The sequence below is a fragment of the Indicator indicator genome, chromosome 11 (genome assembly GCF_027791375.1).
Source record: "Indicator indicator isolate 239-I01 chromosome 11, UM_Iind_1.1, whole genome shotgun sequence".
NCBI lineage: Eukaryota > Metazoa > Chordata > Aves > Piciformes > Indicatoridae > Indicator > Indicator indicator.
In genome coordinates, this window is record NC_072020.1 from 22203549 (window position 1) to 22224277 (window position 20729).

At 38.9% G+C, this 20729-nt stretch overlaps 1 protein-coding gene across 7 annotated transcripts in view; it reads right to left on the minus strand.

The window, feature by feature from the left end:
- Positions 1 to 20729, minus strand: part of ETV1 (ETS variant transcription factor 1) — a 64014-nt gene that overhangs the window by 4797 nt on the left and 38488 nt on the right. For 6 of the 7 annotated variants that reach the window (XM_054384729.1, XM_054384730.1, XM_054384728.1 and 3 more), the window contains 4 exons: positions 8689 to 8756; position 7806; positions 6176 to 6244; positions 2588 to 2757 (listed from right to left, as the gene is read on the minus strand). In XM_054384729.1, coding sequence (XP_054240704.1) covers positions 2588 to 2757; positions 6176 to 6244; position 7806; positions 8689 to 8756 — 308 coding nt within the window. The remainder of the gene's footprint in view (positions 1 to 2587; positions 2758 to 6175; positions 6245 to 7805; positions 7807 to 8688; positions 8757 to 20729) is intronic. The other variant, XM_054384731.1, reaches the window with a different exon arrangement.

Consider the following 20729-nt stretch of genomic DNA (forward strand, 5'->3'; position numbering starts at 1 on the left):
AGCAAAATCCATGACTGTGATCTACATCCGGACAATAATTTTTCAAATTTCTTTTGAAAGCATTATTTCCTTTCAGTGGTCCTGCTTTTCAGGCTTATGTAAATTACCATGGTTCTGCTAACTTCAGCTATGCTAAAGCTGTATTGAAACATACCTCCAATCAAGTCAGTGTACGCCAGCTGTAGATTTAGCCTAGATCTCTAACCTTGATTCACCCATTCACACATGCCTATGTCATTCTGTTTATTCCTACCAAATTTTTTTCCTGCATTAATCAGAGTCCCACAAGTCCCCAACTTAACAGGCTTGCATAATAAATAAATACACAGCAAAGATAACTACAACAAAATAATGATTGAGAATATGCTATATTGCGTGGTGTTTTGATATTCCCAAACAAGCAAACAGGTCCAGAAGTAGTCTTGGTAAGTGAGTCTTCCGGTCCCTCAACTGCACAGCATTTTTCAAGTCTTGCTCTGTGGAAAGAATTCAGGCTTCCAGCCTCCCTCCTGACCCTCCTGCTGAAGTTTGCTGTCCCTGTGACAAGGCAGCATAAATGCACCTACCCCCAATATTCTTAGCCTCCACCGTCCACTTTCTGAATTATCTAGGTTCTCAAGGCACAGATACATATTCATTTTTGTTGATGCCCTTTCTAGAAAGCAGCACAAACATGCAGAAAGGGATGGGATAGAAAGGTCATATCATTGACATCCTAACCTGCCACAGCTGAACCAACAAGCTCTTTGACTTCCCTTCAATTTACACTTGGCAACCAGCAGAAGTGTGCAACTTCCCATGGGCTATTCGTATTTTAATCAACAGTTTTTGTCAGATCCATGACATGTGATTCGTGTGAAAACAACTTGGGCTCCTTTGTAGCACACAGGAGTGAGGCAAGTTTCAAGCAGCCTGCCTCCTCCAGATCTTGGATGCAGTGCTGCTCAAAAACACAAAGCAACTGCTACAAAGTCAGACAAGCAGATGATCTGGTTAACTTAAATCAGAATATCCAGTTCCTCAGGAAATTACACAATTAAAAAATCTTAAGGCTTTGTTTTGCTCCTTTTCCTTCTTGAGCTAATAAAATCTATAAAGTTTTTGCACCATCTGCTGGAAACCATTTTTCAGTAAGTTTCTTTAATCTTGAAAAACTTTGCACACACCTAAAAGACAAAGCTAAGAGGGTTTAAGAATACTGAAATAGGGGCAGGGTGAAAAACTGGATACCTCAATTCACCAATATCCAACAAAAACCTCTCCAGAGACTTCACTCTGTTCTGGGTCAGGTCACACAACTAAGAAGAGGTCTTTGTGGCCCTGCTAGGGATGCAGACCTGCCAAAAAAAATTTGGTATCAACTCAATTCAGACTGTTCTGTGGTCAAATGCTCAGATGCATGATGCCAGGATCTGCCACGGTGACTATCACTACTGAGGGGGATGCTCAGACAAACGAGAGCCAGTACATGGGTCCTTGCAGCAACCTGCTTCTCAGATAGATCATGTCAGGAAGGAAGTGGATATCAGTCCTGTTTCCATCCTCAACTACTCTATCATCTCCTTAGGGCTATTGGCAGACAATGTGACTTAAATGCAGGAAAGCTTTCAGGGCCACTTATGCCAGCAGATACACAGCAAACAGCAGAAATAGCTGGTGGCATGCAGAAGCAGTCTTAGATCCCCAAAGCTTACCACTCAGCTCTAACTCAGAGGGGATCCTGATAGAAAATTTCCTACAGTCTCCTCTATTACCCAACCCAAAAAAGTAAATCAGAATGATACTGCTTTTTGACAACCCTGATCAAATCACTCACATCAGTTTTACAATCAAATTCACGAACACTACATCTTCTAAAAGTTCCAGGGCTGTTTAGAATACAGAATAGATTATGCAATGGTACCTACTCAAAAAACCCATTCAATTTATCTCTGTTTATCACAGAAGTGAACTAAGTCATGCTTAAGCAAATGTTCATGAATACCAGTAATTTTATTTACAACCTCGAGTCCTTCATGGTTCAGAGTTGTGCATGTACATGAGTATTTGCAAGCCTAGGATCTAAGGATGCACTAAACAATCTAAAAATACAGATAAGCAAGGAAACTCTGAAGAAGAAAAAGAGAGGTATTCATATCATTGCCTAACAATCTCAACACGCTCCTTTGCCATCTGTCAGACTTGTGGTCGGTCACTCTACAGGCTAAATTTTCCAGTTTCCACAACTTCACACTGAAGAATATTTATGTTGAAAGACTACTCAGGGACAAGTTTTCAAATGATTTTGGAACACAGCTCTATCCATTAAGTGGTTCTGAAAAATCCAGGCCCCACGATCAATGCTGAGTATTTTGTAACTCTGGTACTTGCTGTATTTTTATTATTTTGTGGGACTAGGAATCAAGTCTACATTAAACCACACCACTCTCCTAACCAAAGCACTTCACTTGCCAGTCCATTCTGTCACCTTTCTAAAATGCTCATGAAGCAAAATATTGAGGAAAAGCAAGGCTTAGATCTTCAAGAGCTCTATTACACTTGCAGCACAGGGGAGTGGACGTGAGGATATGCTCTACATCTAACCCACCTCCTCCGGCTCAATCAGCTTGAATTCCATGCCTCGGCCAGTCCACGCTATGAAGTGAGAGTTTGATGGGTCATCAAGAAGAGCTACCAAGAACTGCCACAGCTGAAGGGAGCCTCGTCGCTGATACGTGGGTCCCTCGCGGTACATGCCTGGCTCCTGTTTAACATCACCTGCACAGAACAGCAAGAACGTCAGATGAGCAATGCGCTCAGTTTGTCAGATGAACCAGCAAAGCAATCACTAGGGTTAATAAAATAGAGAGAAAAATTCTTACTACCCAGCCACTTCCAAATGCAACATTCCTCTGTCTGCTGTTAATTGTAAACACTCTTACAATAACATATTAATATACTCTTTCATATTAATATACCTCTCCTACAAAGACAGACTGAAAGAATTGGGGCTGTTCAGCCTGGATAAGAGAAGACTTTGGGGAAACCTTACAGTTTCAGTTTCTGAAGGGGACCTATATAGGAAGGCTGGTAAAGGACTGTTTTAGAAGGGCTTGTAGCTATAGGATATGGAGCAACAGTTTCAAACTGGAGCACGTAGATCTAGGTCGGACATTAGGAGGAAGTTCTTTACAATGAGAGGGGTAAAATAGTGGAAAAGATTGTCCAGGCCTGTGGTTGAGGCCCCATCCCCGGAGACATTTAAGATCAGACTTGATGTCACTATAGGCAGCCTGATCTAGTTGGAGGTGTGTCCCTGCTCACTGCAGGGCAGTTGAACAAGAAGACCTTTAAGGATCCCTTACAACCCAATGCAATCTGTGAATCTGTAACAAATACCTAAACTCAGTCATGATTTACAGAAGCCTCCCTAAGTCTATCCCCATTTACTTTGGATACATGCAAATCTCACTTGCAAAGCATTTTGCAATATCCTCTATCTGAAAGAGCATGAACTGTTTTTGTAAGCAACTCTGATGTCTGAAGAACCGTGTTTGTGTACTATACTTTGCACAAGCCCCAGGTTTGGAAATGTAATGTATGCTTCAGAAAGCTGCAAAACCCTGCTGAGTGAAACTTCTTTTGCATGCAAATGCTTCTAAGGAAAATTTGACGAATTATTTGACTTGGACTTAAACAGCATGTGCTTTATGTATAGGTATGCAAATCCTGCAGATATGCGAGTTCCTCTGTGGCATATTGGACTTGCATATAAGCATATTATTACTTTTACTCATATCTACATATTAGATTATTCCCCCTGAAAAGCAGTAAGCGATTTTTCTAAATTTTCAAGTCCAGAGGAAGCTTTTAAAAGCCAACAATAATAATTCTGTTCCACGAACTACCAATTTAAACCCATCCTGCTACATCCATACTGTGTCTCTGATGTTTTCAAATCGCTTTCATACTAAACAACTCATGCAACAACAATAGCTGAAAGGTCTGATGCTGAAGCAGAGAGCATTTTTTTCTGCACACGACAGCAATTCCTGATATCCTGGTAAAACTCCTCATTTCGACCACCAGAATAGCAATACCCTCCACTAAGCAGTGTGATCTGTTTAATACAGAAAGCCAGGGTTTTACATTCAACCACAACATTAGGATGCTATGATGGCCATTACAGAGCCAAAGTAAGAATAATATTATTAAAAATGGAGCGCTTCCTTTCGTAATCAGGAAAGAAAATTGAGTTAATAGCTGTGGAAAACAAATAAATCAACACAAGGCTTTTTGGTTTATGTGAGGTTCAAGTTCCACTCCTGAAAGGTCTTCCTTTTCAAGGACAGGATTTTCCTTTTAATGACGGCCGAGCAATGCACAAATAGCAAGTACAGTGTTACAGAGGATCAGATTCTTTGCTTGTGCCAATTTCTAATAAAGCAGCTGAGAACCTAAGTTCTGAAACATCAAGACTAGTCCTGGCCTTATCAACTATTTTTGCTTTACTGGCTAAAACATGAGGACACATCTGCTATTTTTTTCCTGAAAAGTCATCATGCTACAAGTATAAACACACCTATTTGTATCACAGCATCAATCTTCTAGAGTACAAGGTGTTCTCTCAGTGGACAGTCATAGAAGCTAACAGCAGAAAGTTTGCTTTGCAAGCACACAAGTATCTCCAAACATTTATTTCTTTTCCATTTTTATTCCTTTCACAAAACTGAAATAAACGAAAAAGGATTTTCAAGAAAGAAAGAGATAAATGTGATTCCTAAAGAGTTTTCTTACAGTACAAGGTCTGATCTCATTCCCATAAATGTGAATACAAGTTTGCCACTGGTACTGAAAACAGATCAGGTAGTGCACAATCATTTTGGGAGAAGAAAAAAACTGACATGTGCTTTAAAGAAGAAAAAACCCAAACCCAAAACCAAAGCAAACACCAACCAAAAAAAAGAACAAACAACAAAAGCATACTTTCCAAAGCCAAGATGTAAAGGAGACTTTCAATAAATCACCCTTTCAGAGAATGTGTCAATCCAGTAACAACACAATACTGGACTACGTAATCTTCAGTTAGGTCTAATAGCATTTAAAATCTCCTATTTATTTCTTGCTATTCCTTATTAATCCTTGTGACACCTCTGTTTAAAGTATGTATATTTCTCTGAGTTACTTTCATTTTGAAGTCTCCTGTTCTTCAGCAAACACAACAAATGCTGCTAGACATGCAATAGTTTTGTAACCCACAGAAGTGATTCTTGTCAGAAAGCAAACAAAGTAAAGCGGGAGAATAAAAACTCCAGGAGTTCTCAGCTCAACTTCCAGCTATGGTCAGAGCGGTATTCACAAGTTTATCAGGAAATATGTAATCTTTCCTGCTAAAATAAATAAAGGTGGACATACGTACACTAATGCAAAGAAGCTACTTAAGCAAATTTAAGTAATTGGTCTCCAAATTACTTCCCAAAGTTGCAGACTAACAGAGTCACCAGCCAGAAATACCAAGTCCATCTACTTTGTCTATAATGAAATAAATCTGAAATCAACTCAGTTACACCAGGAAACTGATTTTCATCAAACTGAGGATAATTTGAGTCATTTATTTCAACTGACCTCAGAATCCCTCTCAAAAAAAAATTCTGTTGTGAAAAGATCATTGAATTGTTATCAATCCCACTGAAAAATAAACCACCAGTACAATGTTTAACCTAGTGCAAATACATTGACACAAACAGGAAAAGTCCCTATACGCTCACTCCCCACTATTCATCACTTCACAGACAAGGAGACAAGAGGCTTAATCCTCAGTAAAACCAAAGCTGCTGCTTTGTTAATTATAAGAGCAGCTTTCATTAAATCTCAAACAAGAAATGGTATGTGATCATCAGGGCAATGGAAATCCTCCTATTACTTCTCAACAGTACAGGAACTGAGCTCCTCTGTTGCAACTCTGGATACAAGCATCCTTCGCTGGCAAAAGTAGAGCGACATCCTATTGAAGAGGAGACTTTGGTTTCAAGAGACAAAGGTCAGCTTTGGTTGGGCGCACTGCAAATGGTGTGTTAAGGAATCCTAAATTGGAACGTTACCGAGCTTTTTTGATCAGCAACAGAGAAAAGTCCCTCATTTCTTCCTTTTTCATCTCCCCACACAAGAAAAAGAGAGAAAGACGTGTCATACATACCGTCAAACTTCTCTGGAACAACGCAAGTGTCATCATAAAACTGCCTAGGTCCCTTTTCATACATGCAGCCTGTAAGTTAAAAAGAGAGAGGTATTTATATAAAAGATGCATGGAGAAAGGAGAGATCATAGGCTTAATGCCAGAGGGAACACTAAGTCATAGAAGAATCAGATTAATATCCCACATCCTTTACACACCGCCCAATAGCAACATTTTGGCCTCAGTACAGGGGTATTTAATTAATGTGTGCATTCCCAAAGGACTGTTAATCTCCACCTGCAAAAATTAAAAAGCACCTATTTTTCTCTATGATTTATTCCAAAATGTTTGTCTCATTTCCTGTTTGAACTAGCATGGCTTTGACTTTTAACTACTCGTTCCTGCAGGTCTTCTCCCTGAGAGACTGAAAAAGTACGTCCTACTCGGTATTTCCTCCTTATGCTCACAGAAGTCACCCCCCTTGATGTTTCTTTCAATTAAGATCATTGTGTAAAATCTAATTTTTGTTGTTAAAAGACACTCCCTGCAACTCTACATTTTTTCTAGCCCTCTTTGCTCACACTCCTGCTTTTCAGGATTATTTTAATGTTATGCTTAACCAGAACTGTACGGCATGCCAATAACAGCCTCACCAGTGCTATGGAGCGAAACAAAACATCTCCTCCTCTCCTGCCTCCCTGTGACCCTCCTTTTGACTGTGCAAATATTACAGAAGGCCTTTCTGCCATACAGTTGCAATGTTTGGTTGGGCTAGTTTCCCACTGTGAAGCTGAGGAGGAGGAGGACGCCCATCTCAAAACCCCTTTCATTCCAATATACTATTTCCCAGTTCCATAGGCCTGGCCTATATTCTGCATATTAAAAACCCATTTTGTTTAGTGTACCCAGATTACCAAACAATTCAAATTGCTTTGTGTGACTGCCCTGTTTTACCCGTTTTTACCACTCTATCTTTGTACCACAAAGTTATCTATTAACTTTGTTCCTTATCTTTACTGAAAATGTTGAATAGCAATAGTCCTGATATCAGCTTCTACAGGACTATAATAGAAATAATCCATTCAGAGATGATTGCCCAGTGACAGCCACTTTTAGATCTGACAGTTGGCCAGATCTTAATGTATTTAATGTGTACTTTATTGATACTGCTTTGTGCTAACTTCTTAATCAGAATGTAATGCAGTGGCAAATTGAATGCCATAAAAAGTCTAACTATACAACACAAGTATCTTTATCAATCAAACTTCTAATCGCAGCAAAGGATAGAGACAGATTTGACATGACCTTTATTCCATAAAACCATGCTGATTGATTTCCAAATCCAGAAAACAAATATTTATCAAACATCACTGCTTTTTCTATGTCTTTATTAACAATTTTACCACCTCCAAGCACTCATGAGTGCATAACATGGCTAAGATTGTTTTTCCTCTAGCCGTGTTGTGATTGAAACTCAAATCTGTCGAACTTAGCCCCGCAGTTAGTGGATTTTTCTCTGATATCTTTCACTTTATCTAGCTACTGTATTTCATACAACTTCACATACCAAGACTGTTCTAAATTTCCATCTCTTGCTTCCCCCTCCTTGGTAAGTATTACTTTCAATTTCTATTTTCTGCCTTTATTCCACCCTAAAAGCAGTGGGGCTTTTAGCCAGATTCATTATTTTTCCAGTTTTGTCTTTTCACTAGTGAATGAAGTCTTACTAGAGGACTTTGATTCATACAACTGTCTGAATTCTCATCAATCTCAAAACCAATTTCACTGATGTTTGTGAAATTTGTCCCTTTGAAGAAAGACAAATAAGCCCTAAAAACCAACCAACCAAATCCTAAAAAAACAAACAAACTGGAATTATATATTGTCATGAAAGATACACCAAAGCAATAGAGCAGAGAATACAGCCCCTCTTTCAGTGGTCATTTTCTCTTAGTTCTGTTTACCTTCCTATTTTTAATACATACAAAATTATTTTACTTAGAATTAATTTTGTCAGTGACCTAAACTCTGCCCTAATGAAGTCACAAGGAGTTCTGTTATGTATCACATGACCAAATGGTCCTAAGCAGCACCAAAACACTGTAAAAATTGTAATGAAAGGAAAACCCAAAAACCTTAACTGAATTTAAAGTATAAAACGGATTACTTTAACAGTTAACTGAGCCTGTCACACCAATAGCATGGTCACACCAATAGCATGGAAAATACCACTTAAACAGACTGGGTGAAATGGACAAAATTTTAACTGTCTCTTCCTTTCAACTGCTAGAGGCTGTGAAAAGCAGAATGCCTAAATTCGTAATAAAATTGCTTCTATCCTGATCAACTTGTAGCACTAAAAGAAGCTACAAAAGAATCAGCACATCACAAACTTGAGACTGGGAAGGGGGAAAAAAGATGACATAAGTCTTCCCAGCAGCAGAGTTAAACCACTGAACCCCAAAATCCCTCCGTGCTTTTTCACTTTTTAACATTTCTCTCATACAAAAGCGATACATAATAGAAAACTTAACTTCTGTTCTGTTTGGGTGAGCCAGGAAGCCTTCTTGCCTCATGTAAATGGAATGGCAGCTAGGCACTTCTGAAAGGAGAAGACAACAATGCTAGTCAAAAGACTGTGTGGAATTAAAAGTGTGCAGGTTACCAATGAGACAGGCTGCAGGCAGAAGAGCAACAAAAAGGATGCAAGTTACAGCAAAGAGGAACCTGTCAGCACTACAGAGCAGCATGCACGAGGCATGGCAGAGAAGAAAGCTCACGTGAGGATCACAGATCCCATCCAACACAAGCACTAAAACTCAAACTGCTTTTGTAATCAACTTTCCTAAAAGCTGACTCCCATGACAGTTACGTTTTAGACCATTCTCAGACCAAAAAATCCACACAAGATAGCACAAATATTTTAAACTCTCTGCTTGTACATCTTTCTTTCTAACTAGTTTGACCCAACCGTTTTTAAACAATTACACAGAAAATTGTGCCAGTCACACTGGAGACTTATAAACTCTGCATTAATACAAGGGAACCCAGAGTAAACTTAGAGTAGGATATTGCTTTCTAGACTCCAAATAATGACTTGAGGGCTTAAGAAAGTTTTCTGCAGATGCTAAGCATTTAATCTAGGAATTCTGATGCATCCATTTCGTCTTCCACCTGTACCTTCTTAAAAAAATGACACCCTGCACCCCACACCTCCCCCATGAGAAAATTACTGTGTCCATTCTAAGTACTATAGACATTTATTTGCCATTTCCCAGCTCTATCCAAATTTGCAAGAAAAACGAGAAAAAACAAACAGAGATAATCAAAGCAGTGTTCTTTAAATGTCTGTTTTTATCTGCGTATCTTGCATTGTCCCCAAGCAGCCACATCCCTTACACAGGGACTTGCAAACAAAAATACACCATAAATGTTTGCCTATCTAGACCATGTTTAACCCCCTTCCTGGACATCAAAAGTCTTGCTTAACAAAGTCTATTTGATCTTGTGATAAATACCTACCCTAAGCTATGCAATCTGTTACCAGTAACTTGTAACTCTTTAAGAGATGTAGGGGTCGAAAGAGCAGACATTTATTTTTCCAACACTGCCTACAGACTCTTTCAGACTGTGATTCCAAATTTCACTGTTCACTGACTAGTGATGAGTATCAAAGATTTGGCAGGATAAGAAAATGAGGTTTTACACTGACTTCACAGAACAAGTGAAACACAGGGCAGTATTAATAAGTTTCCTCTAACAGTCCATGGTCTCTCTTGCACGTCTGTGCCAAACTCTTCATTACTTCCTGTCTCCATGAAACGCTCAGTGCCTGGCCTGCTCAGGCCTCCAGAATCTCTGAAGTCTCAAGCAGCTATTATGAGCAACCACAGGAATCAGTGATTCAGTGATCACCCAAGTCAAGTATAGCTCTCTAGGCTACAAGTCAGGGCTACAAGTAGTGGCTCACCTGCAAGGAATCACTCATGTTACCAAACAGATCGGATTTTAAGGAGAATGGAAAAATTTACGTAAAAAAAGAGGAAGTTGTAGAACTGAAACAGATGCTATTTTCTATTTTAGGTAAAAATCCACTAGTATTGGCAGCAAACTCCTTTTTGACTCATGAACTCCACTGCTGCAAAGTGATACAGCAGAGTATACGGCATAAAGAATTATGCGTGTTTCCAAGAAGTTGCGTTCTTAGCCAATTTGGGGTTTCATCTCCCATGTTCCTAAGTCAATTATAATTAACATCTGGAGTCTTTTTAAGGCAAGCATTGTTTGTATCATCATTACTTAATCTTCTGGTTAGCTTGTGCTTAAATAGTCCGCAGAGGACCGAAGAATACAGCAAGGAAGAGTTGATTTCTTGTAAAGTAACTAGAGTCTTGTTATCCTAAAGTGCTATCAGTTAATTTATGACTATCAGAGTGGGTCAGACTCTAATCAAATTGTAGAAACATTTCCAAAGTGATTATTCAATCAAATGACTAACATGGTTAATTAGGAGCCATAAACATTGCTCTGAAGTTCATCAAAGTAATGACTTGCCCAGAAAAATTACTGCTAATTAAATTGCCTGCTGCTTTCATTTCTACCTTATCTAATAAAAAGTCCAACCAATGAAATTTAGCATTGCAGTTCTGAATTGTACTAAATGCTTGACTAAGACCCAGAAGTATTTTTACAAGCTAAGCGGAGCTACTTCAAAAGAAAACATTTTAGTGCAGAAATTACAGAGCAATTATATGTTTTCTTCTACTTAAAGCATTGTTTCAAGAGAACAAGTAAGACAGCAGCAGACATAAAATACTTCCAGGGCAGGATTCAAGTGTTTGTGGTGACTGATTCTATAACCTTTTAGCAATTTTTAGTCTCTGAAGAAAAATGTGCCTGAATTTAGGACAAACAACAAGCTTATTTCAGACTTTTAATGAAGTCATTCCCAATGTAAAGTTGTATCATCTCAAGAACAGCAGACTAACTTTTAACAAAATAAATCTAAAAATAGAGACAAGGAAAAAAAAATTCTCTTTTATTATTAATTTGGAATACTTAGGGGTCATTCTCTACTGTTCCACTTGCCAACAGCAACATAGCAGTCATCTTAAACCAACGGCTGTGGTCTTGTATCACCATGTTGGTTTTAAACCATTTTTTCTCAGTAGCTATAGTTTTAAAATCATGTGTAATCTAGACACTGCAGAAATGCCTTCTCATCTGGGACTGTCACAGATTAAAATACTGGAAATAGGCTCTGCTGTGCCTTAGTCAAAAAACACATCGAAGCAGAAAAAGCCCAGAGTTCCTCAGGACAAGAAAAACCTGCATTTAGCAGGCACATGTTCCAGTTTCATTATCAAGTAAGACACTTGAGTGGTCCCTTGGTAGGGAAGTATTTCATATTAATCATCATATCAGAACTTAAAGGGTTAAGACAACAGGGTTGTCGCAGCCCTGCATAACTCAAAGTGGGTAAAGAATCCTTAAATCCTCTTTTCTGGTGTTTTTTGAAGATCAGGACTACGTTTCAGACCCTGTACAAAAACAGAATTTCAGCCCACATGACTAGCCAGGCAAGACACGGGGAAGACATAGCTTCTGCAGGCCGTGGGGTGAAACGACTGTCTTGAATGAAGCGGAGCCATGCAGGAACTGGAAACCTGAACTGGCATTTACTCTGTTCCTGTTTCTGACCTTACATAGAATTCCTAACTAAAGGACACGTTGTTACATTACACTCTTAATTCTGAATTACTTTTTAGTTCACTTTATCGACATCATCGATTCTGGGGGCCCAAGGAACTACACATGTACACGTGACAAAGCACAGTGTGATACAAGAGGTATTGCATTACATACCTGTGTGTGCAGAGAGACAGAACGGGAGACCAAGGCTTAGAAGGCGTCTACAATCCATAACAGGGTGAAGAAGTTGAGCTGCCTGCCTGACTTTGGTCTCCACATGTGGCACCTACAGCTTTGGCGAGGTATGATGCACTGGCAAGCAGCTGCCTTATGCAGTGAGCCTGATAATAACTTACTCAAACACCTCAACTCATAAAACAAAGAGGTAACAATAAAAATGGAACCTTCTTACTCTTTTGCCTGCATACTTCTGCAATTTACACTTCTACTATTAAGAACAGGTCCCAAAAGGAACTGCTCCCAAAGGAGTAGAATCCCCAAAGCTTTGGAAGGACTCCACGGGCAGTGGATACACCCAGTGCTGTAATTTAACTTACACCATATCCTGCTCCTCCATTGTCCTTTTGATCTGAAAAGTAATTACATGGGTTTGGGCTCCTACTTCAGCAATTCAGAGCTGGTGTATCTATCCAAACAGACTTAAATGTGCTACGTGACTTGCCTACCCAGAGGTAAGAGACACAGCATGTTCAGATTCCTCCTCCTTTGTGCTACTGGACACAGAAGGGCACACACAAGCTCCTGGGGCAGCTGGGATCAATGTAGCTCCCAGGTACCACTCATACATGTCAGCCTGACCCTGTACTGCCCACACCATGAGTTGCTGCACTGTCTGTCCTTCATTCAGGGCCTTGCAGAGCTTCACTAAGCTGAAACAAATCTGAGCAACACAAACATTTCTCTGGTACATGGACAGGTGGTTGGTGCACTGGAAAAGATTTTTACCAAGTACAGAGACAAAGGCAGCCTTTTAAAAATAACATGTTCAAGCTAGAACAACACATCATACTTTTGGCTTCTAACTTAAAACATCACAATCACACCGCAAGTAACTTTTCTGTTCATAGATTTCCAAGAGCACTGACAAACTGTTTACAAGGGAGTGCTTCATCCCCCACTGAACCACTTTTAGCCTCCTGGTGGAAAGCAGCTGTTTATCACCACTGAGAAGCTCTAAACAGCTAAACGGTAAAGAGCAATAGTGAATGCAGTGGGAAACAGACATGGCTTTTTATGTAAGAAAGGCAATTCTTAAAACTAGATTGCAACAAGTAGCTGAAGTGGAACCAGGCATCACTAAGAAAAATACATGATCTGTGTTTTGCAGGGACACATAACAAATGATTCTTTTTGATCATGAAACCTATGAATTCGTAAAGCTGCAGAACATACTTAGATCAGAATCTGTGTGTCTCTCCAAAAAGAGATATTCAGATTGAAATACTAGAGCTCTTGACAATCTCTTTATACAGGGTTTGCTTGAGTATATTTCACAACCCAAATGCTGGTGGGTCAGGCTTTAGTTCAACCACCCTTAAAAGCACTATTCCCTCAGAAGGTATGTAACTACGATAGAGTCCTACAAATTGGCAACAGAAAACTCAGCATTATTTTTTCATCAGCAGGTTCAGCCTGAAAAATGTGGGTGCACTGAAGTTGCTTGGGTGAAAAGAGTCACTATCTCCTCTGAAAACAAATCTAAATATTAATGATTCTTTTTCTAAACTATTAGTAGCTTAAACACATTCGGAAGGGAAGTTTTTGTTCATCATTTTTTGTCAGTTACCAGCCTTCATACCAGCAATTAGGGAAAAAAAAACCCACCTCCAACTCTGTGCAACCATAGATACACATACATTCCTTTCTTAAAAAAAATAGCTAATTGAACTTTGTTCAGTTTCTTCCATCTCACTTGAAACAAAACTTATGAAGAACTACATTGGCCCCATCAATTCATGTCTAAGTGTAATCGTTACACACATACAGATTAAAAAAAAAAAAACCAAACCAAACAAAACCCAAAACCTTAAGCAGCTTCCTTTCCACAACTTGATTTTTTAGATCTGTGACAACATCTAATGCATTTTCTGAGACCAGATGTCAACAGCCTGTCTAGGCGATGTGTAACTTTTTATACAGCAGAAAGGAAAACAAAGGCTCATACATTCAGCCCTGAACTGAAATTCCACATGGAGTTGATCTTTCAAGCATACTTTAAAATCATGTATTTGCTTTTATTAACCTCAGTAACTGTAAAAAGGATTTTAAACATCGCTTCCCTTTAAATTCAACAAAAGACAGCAGTATTTTCTCTCTCCCTCGCTCCTTTTGTTGGTAATCTTACTGCAAAAATGTCTGTGTTGCTTTTTCTCCCCCACCCCATCCCCAGCCTGTAAAATCGAAGTTGGACAAACACTGCACGGCTGAAGTGACATATTTGAATGGAATTCAGACCAACCAGTTCCTGTTTATGTTTCTGATTTGAGAATGTAGCCTTCCCATTCACTATACATTAGAAACACACCGAGGCCATAAATGGTGTCGGGTTGCAGGCAAGCAGGGCCAAGGAGCATTAATCATTACTTTAAGGCAACTGGCAAAAGCAGCAGCTGAGGGAACACTACACCCTTCAGCTCCACATAAATGGACATTCCAGGGTTTGGCGTGTGTGGGTTTGGTGGTTGCTGCCTTTTTTTTTTTTTTCCCCCCTCCTTTCCTTTCAGCATCCATTTTATGAATGAAACTTCAGGCTGCACAGAGTCCATTCATACAAAAGCTGTGCTCACAGAGCTCAGTCTCTCGGGATCAATCGGTCTTGGGTAAGGCTGATATGATTGGTTTAAGGCAGGCTTCAGCCTTCCATTACTGATTTAAAATGCAGCCCGTGTCCATTTGACCTGCGTTAATGCACAAAGAGTAAATCCAGACTGTGCTCTCAATCCTCAAATCAAATCATTAGCCAGTGCCACTTACTGTAACTGTAGATTTAGAGGATATTTATCCATTTCTTTGAAAACCAGGGACTGCAGGACAGTTTTTCAGATCACATTGTCTGCTTTGAAAGAAAAAAAATAGATATACGGCCTCCTGCCTATATGCTCACATTTACTTGTTATTCAGGTTTCCCTTTGTTCATGAAGGTAGTATTACAAAATGTATTCTATTCTAACTACAGATTTCTTTCAGGCAGAATTAGTGAATAGAGGAAGTCAGCTAGAAGGGAAGTGAGTGAAAAGTTAAAATTCTGCCTTTCATTACAATCTTCTGTAGTCCAGATTTCCCAAGTTTCCCCCTCAGATACTCTCATTTTCTGCTGTTATACCATCCCACAGCAGATTTGTGTTTCTGTGTTTTAAGAGCAAGTACAAAGTGCAGTGCAGCTTGGCTACCTAACAAAAAACCCACACTCCCTCGCTGAAGCAACACAGCAAAACTAACTCCTGAAACTAGAGAGTGATATATTTTAAACCAACGAAGTGAAACTCAGGAAAACTGCAAAAACAAAACCAAGGAGGGGAAGACTTCTTAAACTTCTATCCATTCTCCCACCACTGCCTTTATACCAGCCAGATTTTCACTGAGATCAGTTATACTGCTGTGTAAAAGAATTTCTTCAAGGTCATAAAGAGATGCAATTTTAAGGTGCGTGCTCTGAGACGCCATATTCAGGAAAAGGCTGGGATCAGTTCTGTTTGACAGAGCATTTATAAAAACTATGTTCAAAAACACTGCAAATATTTGCAGCCTGACAAAAAAAAAAGGAAAGAAAAAGAAAACCTAGAGAGAATTTGAGGAAAAGATTAAGCAGCTGAAGGATTTATAAAGCAAGATCTCAACAAAGACTCACACAGACAGACTAAAAGTATACATGCAAACTGTCTACAGAGATTTAGAGGTGGTACATTAATATCAAGGAATTGTTCAAGATGAGTCAAAGAGGTGTAGCTGTGAGCAAGGGAATGTAACTGATCAAAGAGAAAATTTAGGCTTATGATCAAGAAATATTTCTTAACTGTGAAGTCTATTAGTCTGCAAAATAATCTCCCAGGGGAATAATTGTAGTAATAATACTTAGCACTCATACAGTGCTTTACGTTTTCAAAGCACTGTAGAAAAATTAGCCATTATAATTAAAGACAGTAGAAGCAGCACCACGAGTTGTGTCATTTTAAATGCTGTATGGTCAATAGTCTAGAGAATATCCTGGAAATAGCAAATCTGTACTGACTCTGACTAAGATTTCCTTTTATCTTTTGCACTAGCATCTCCATATGCCTAAACTTTACCTCCAGGAGATACAATAGAATAGCCAATTGGTGTTTAAAAATAAGTTAAGAAGGAAAAAAAAGAACAAAATTAAACAACCCAAAAACCTGCAAATGCTTCCAAGAATTTTTTTTCTCATCAAAACTTCAATACACTCTTTTATGCTGTTCAGCAAACTCCCAAATTTAAGGACATGTCAGCTGATCTCTAGGGAATGAGATGCTACTTGGAATCTTTTTCTACATTAAGTTATATTGATTTTCTTTTCAAAAAGCACTACATCAGGTATTTGAAAGGGATCCTCATTTTTATTCTGTTCCCAGTCATTAGGTAAATACACATCTATAACAGGAATGGCAGAATGCTAACAGCATCCTGTACCTAGAAAAGCAGACTCATGAGGTTAAGAAGTGTCATAATTACAACCTCCTGCACAACCTTGACACAACCCCTTTGTTGCAAATCAGTTACGACACAGCCTTTTGCCTCGGCACTCTTGTCTGGAGTGCACAGGTCAAAACTGTTTGGGGGAGGGAGAGCCATACTGTAAACAGCTTTGCAGGTGGAGCCCCTACTTCATTTGCTACAGAGGCTGGAAGCTGTGTACTTAATGAGGTAGAACATTTCAAGTAAGGAAAAGATGACCTCAAGATTAATACAGCTGACTGGTCAATTTTAGGCTCAAACAGAGCTCATTCCAGCCCCAACAAAGTTTTCCAAAGCAGTCATATTGCTTCTGCGCTGATTTTTCACGTTATTTTTTTTTTATTCTTGCAGTGCTTATATAGGGGCCCTAATCTGACATTCAAATATTTCAAATATCAAGTCCCTAGGAGCTCAGTGGTAAACATAATGTTCTTTAAAAATTATCTAGTTTTAACCAGGTACCTAGAATAAACAGGTATATATCTATCTGACGTGTCACTGCCTCTGCTCATCTCTCTGCACAGAGGAGCAGTTCCCCATCCACCCTCAAAGGCCAACACAAAGTATTTATTACTTGTGAGGCCTCAAAAATTAAAGGGATGAGCAACTCACAAAGCAAGGCATTCAGATTAATGTCTATTTGAGTAAGTCATTCTTTCAAGTGATGTGACTAATATCTTGGAAGAAAACTTTGGACGTGACAAGAAGAGAATCAGATTTGCTAAGGTCCATTCAAGCATATTAATTGTGAGGCTATCTTGAATTTTAGCTGTGAGGATAGCCCTGCTTATGCCCTAGCCTGCTCAAGAAAGACTGAATGTATCCAGATTGCAACAGATAAATTTGTCAATCAGTGGTAAGTATATGCAAGCAACAATTCCTCTTCTACTTATCTCTAACACCACAGTGATACAAATTTTAGAGTTCCCAAAGACATGGTCACAAACGAACTTTCCAACCAAAATAACTATTTCAATTGGGCAAAAATAAATATGACCTTTAAACTTAATAATTTAAGATGTAATTTTAGAACTAATTTTTAACTGATACACACATAGCTTAGAGTCATACCTTAGTATATTTGCAAATACACTACAGTAAGTGGAGAAGAACAAGTCTGCAAAGATCCTGCTTAAAAATAAAGCCTAGAATAAATGAGGCATCTCAAGTTTGCTCTTTTTGTTTAAGTGTCTGAATAAATGAACTGAATTCTAGGAGTGTATAGGAATGCCCACTAACAGCCCTTGTAAACAAAGGTCTTCGGAAGCCTTCTGGAGCATATGATACAAAATCTGAAAGTTCTTCACGTTCTTGGCTGCAACAAGTACTAAATACATCTGACTGGTAGCCATGGAAAAAAAAACCAAATGATTAAATCCATGGCACAAAATAAGGCCTGATTGATCGAACATGTATGATGCACTGTAACTTCTAGAGGTGAAGATGGGTAAGAAAGAGCTTCTACTCTGTTGACATTTTTCTTTTTCCATTATCTCAAACATTCTGGTAGTAGAAATTGCATACCTGCAATTACAATTACAACTAATTGATCTGCCATTTCCCATGTCATAATTAATGTCATGTTTTAATAGAGTTATAATCATTCCATAATAATGCTTTTCATTCACCAGCTTCCCACAAAGTATAGAAGCATAGTGCACAAAAGCAATGAAGTTTTATGAGGCTCTTTCAAAAACATCCCAAAAGGAACATCTCAGTGTATTACAATGAACTTCTTAAATATGTTTCTATATTCTTATCTGAGCTGCAATAAAATACCATGCAAAAATACTTCGCTTTGGCATTCCTCCTTCCCTGAAGATCCATAGGTGAAAAATGAAACCAATGATTCAGTGACAAATACATTATGCTTCCTAAGGGGTTATTTAATGTACTCTTAGCAAGAATGGAAAATGATGGTTTCTAGAGAACAGATGGTAACAAGACAAAATATCAACAGACCACAGTTGTTGACTGCAATTTATGGAGTGTACAGATGTGTCAACTTAAATGCAGTGATTCTGAGGCCAATAAAAGTACTTCCTGATACCAAGAGATTAATTTTTCATGACCACTGGTTACACAGCTTTTACATTTTTTAAAACTAATTATTCATCTACAAAAGAAACAACCATTTTGCTTGAACATCATTACTATAAAGTAGAATATTGTTCTTACTGGCACTGAAAACAAGAATAAAAAAAGGCAGGAGCGGATTGGATACAAGTTTGCAGAATAAACTTTCCTGCTTTTTCCCATAATGAATATTCCAAAGAAAGATGAATTCTAGTAGTTAACCCAGATGTAAAGTAATAGAATACAATAAGGAGCTCAATATGAAGCATGCTTACAAAAGGGCCTTTTTTCAGCCTCTAATTTAGCAGGATGAATAACGGTGCTTGTGTAGGTTGCAAGGGACTGGCAGTGCCTGAAGCTGCAGTCCCCCTTTTACTGTCCATTGCCACATTCACTACACAGATCATCTCTCCCGTGTTGCTCTGTAAGACCAAATATACACAACTGCCAAAGCCATGTACCTCAGAACCGGTGACCAGGACGAGTTCTAGATCTCAACCTTGAAATCTGAACTCATTTTCACCTTCTTTTACCCTTCAACTTGGAGAAATATTTCACCCCTGGTCCACTCCCTGTATAGGCCTAACTCAAATTTACCTATGCATTGTGTTCTTTGCTTGCCAAGAAGAAAGAGAAAGCAGCTCTCTTTTCAACCTCTCCTAATACAGAGATCAACTCTAAAACAAGCCCTGAACATCAACAATACCCCAAAATACCCTACTAAATACACAATGTTAAGTTAGCTACAGAAAAGGCAATGAAAATCAGTTCTCCACTGAATCAAGCTATAAACTAGTTTGTCGTGGGCTAAACTTTCAAGGGAACTGAACTCATCTGCCAAGTAGCCTTCAGGAAACAAACTGCAAAAGCGTCTAGTAAGAGACAGTAACAGCAGAAGAGCACTACAGGTACTGCAGCATCCAGAAGAGAGTCAGGTTGAAGTCAGGCAGGGTCCCAACAGCTGACCCACAGCCCAACTTGGCAGGTATGTGTACAAAAGCAATGCACATTCCTCCAGAAGCACCACAAGGACTCACTGAAATCTCTTCCTTTCAGCAGTGTGGGGTACATACAGTCAGAGAGAGGCACAGCTGAAAAGGAGCTGCAGAAATCACTTACATTGAAAGTGAAAAACGTGTTTTGACCACATTTTCTTGGCTCTATGCTGATCAACTGTTTACCCCACCTAGCCCACTCCATGCTGTTTTAATCTCAGCTTCTCTCCATACCACCCTTACAGCTTCCTTCTCCTTGTTACTTGATGCTCATTACTAAACTCTTTTTTTATTTCCCCAATTCCCTCTCTCTTTTACCAAGTATAATACAAATATTATGTTTAAATTGTGGCAAACATTTGCAGTGTAACTCCTTTGATTTAGTTTTATCCTTTCTAGCCTATCTTTCTATTTTGACCAGAAGCTATTGAGAGCAGGCTCTGCCACCACCTTTTCTGTTCTGTACTGTCTGTAGAGCAATAAGGCTCCATTCCAGCCACCCTATAAGCACAACCATAATAAACATTATTAATAGCAACAGTGTATTCCCCACATCAGCAGCCTGGCATTACAGATTATGCACCTCCACAAAACATAGCAGTATGCACAAACTGAGAAGCTGACACCAATTTGGCCGATTCTTCTCCCTCATTGGTTTTATAGCTGTATAAACCCCACTTCAGCGGAGTTACTCCTGATTTAAAGTAGTGCAAGTAAGAGGAGAAAGAGTCCTCTATTTCTGGCAGGCAAATGAAAGAGCTCATAAAATGGAGCACACAAATTCAGAGGTCAGAGATACAATAGTACAGAATAAGCCCCTTCTTAAGCAAAGCTCAGTTTTGCACCCATGATTTTTCTCTTCTCTGGTTTATTTAACTTGTGCACTTTCTGGACAGAGTTCTGGAAAATGAAATCCTTTACAGAGGAAGCAACAACAGCACAAGTCACACGGTACTATGTAAGCTCACTACTTTGCAAGCTCTCTCAGACATAAATTACTTTGTGAGACTTAGGAGCCAAAAAAACAAGTTCATATGATAAAGTCACCAGTAGCACTGGCTTGGTCTCATTTAGTACTTTACTACACAGAACTAAAGGAG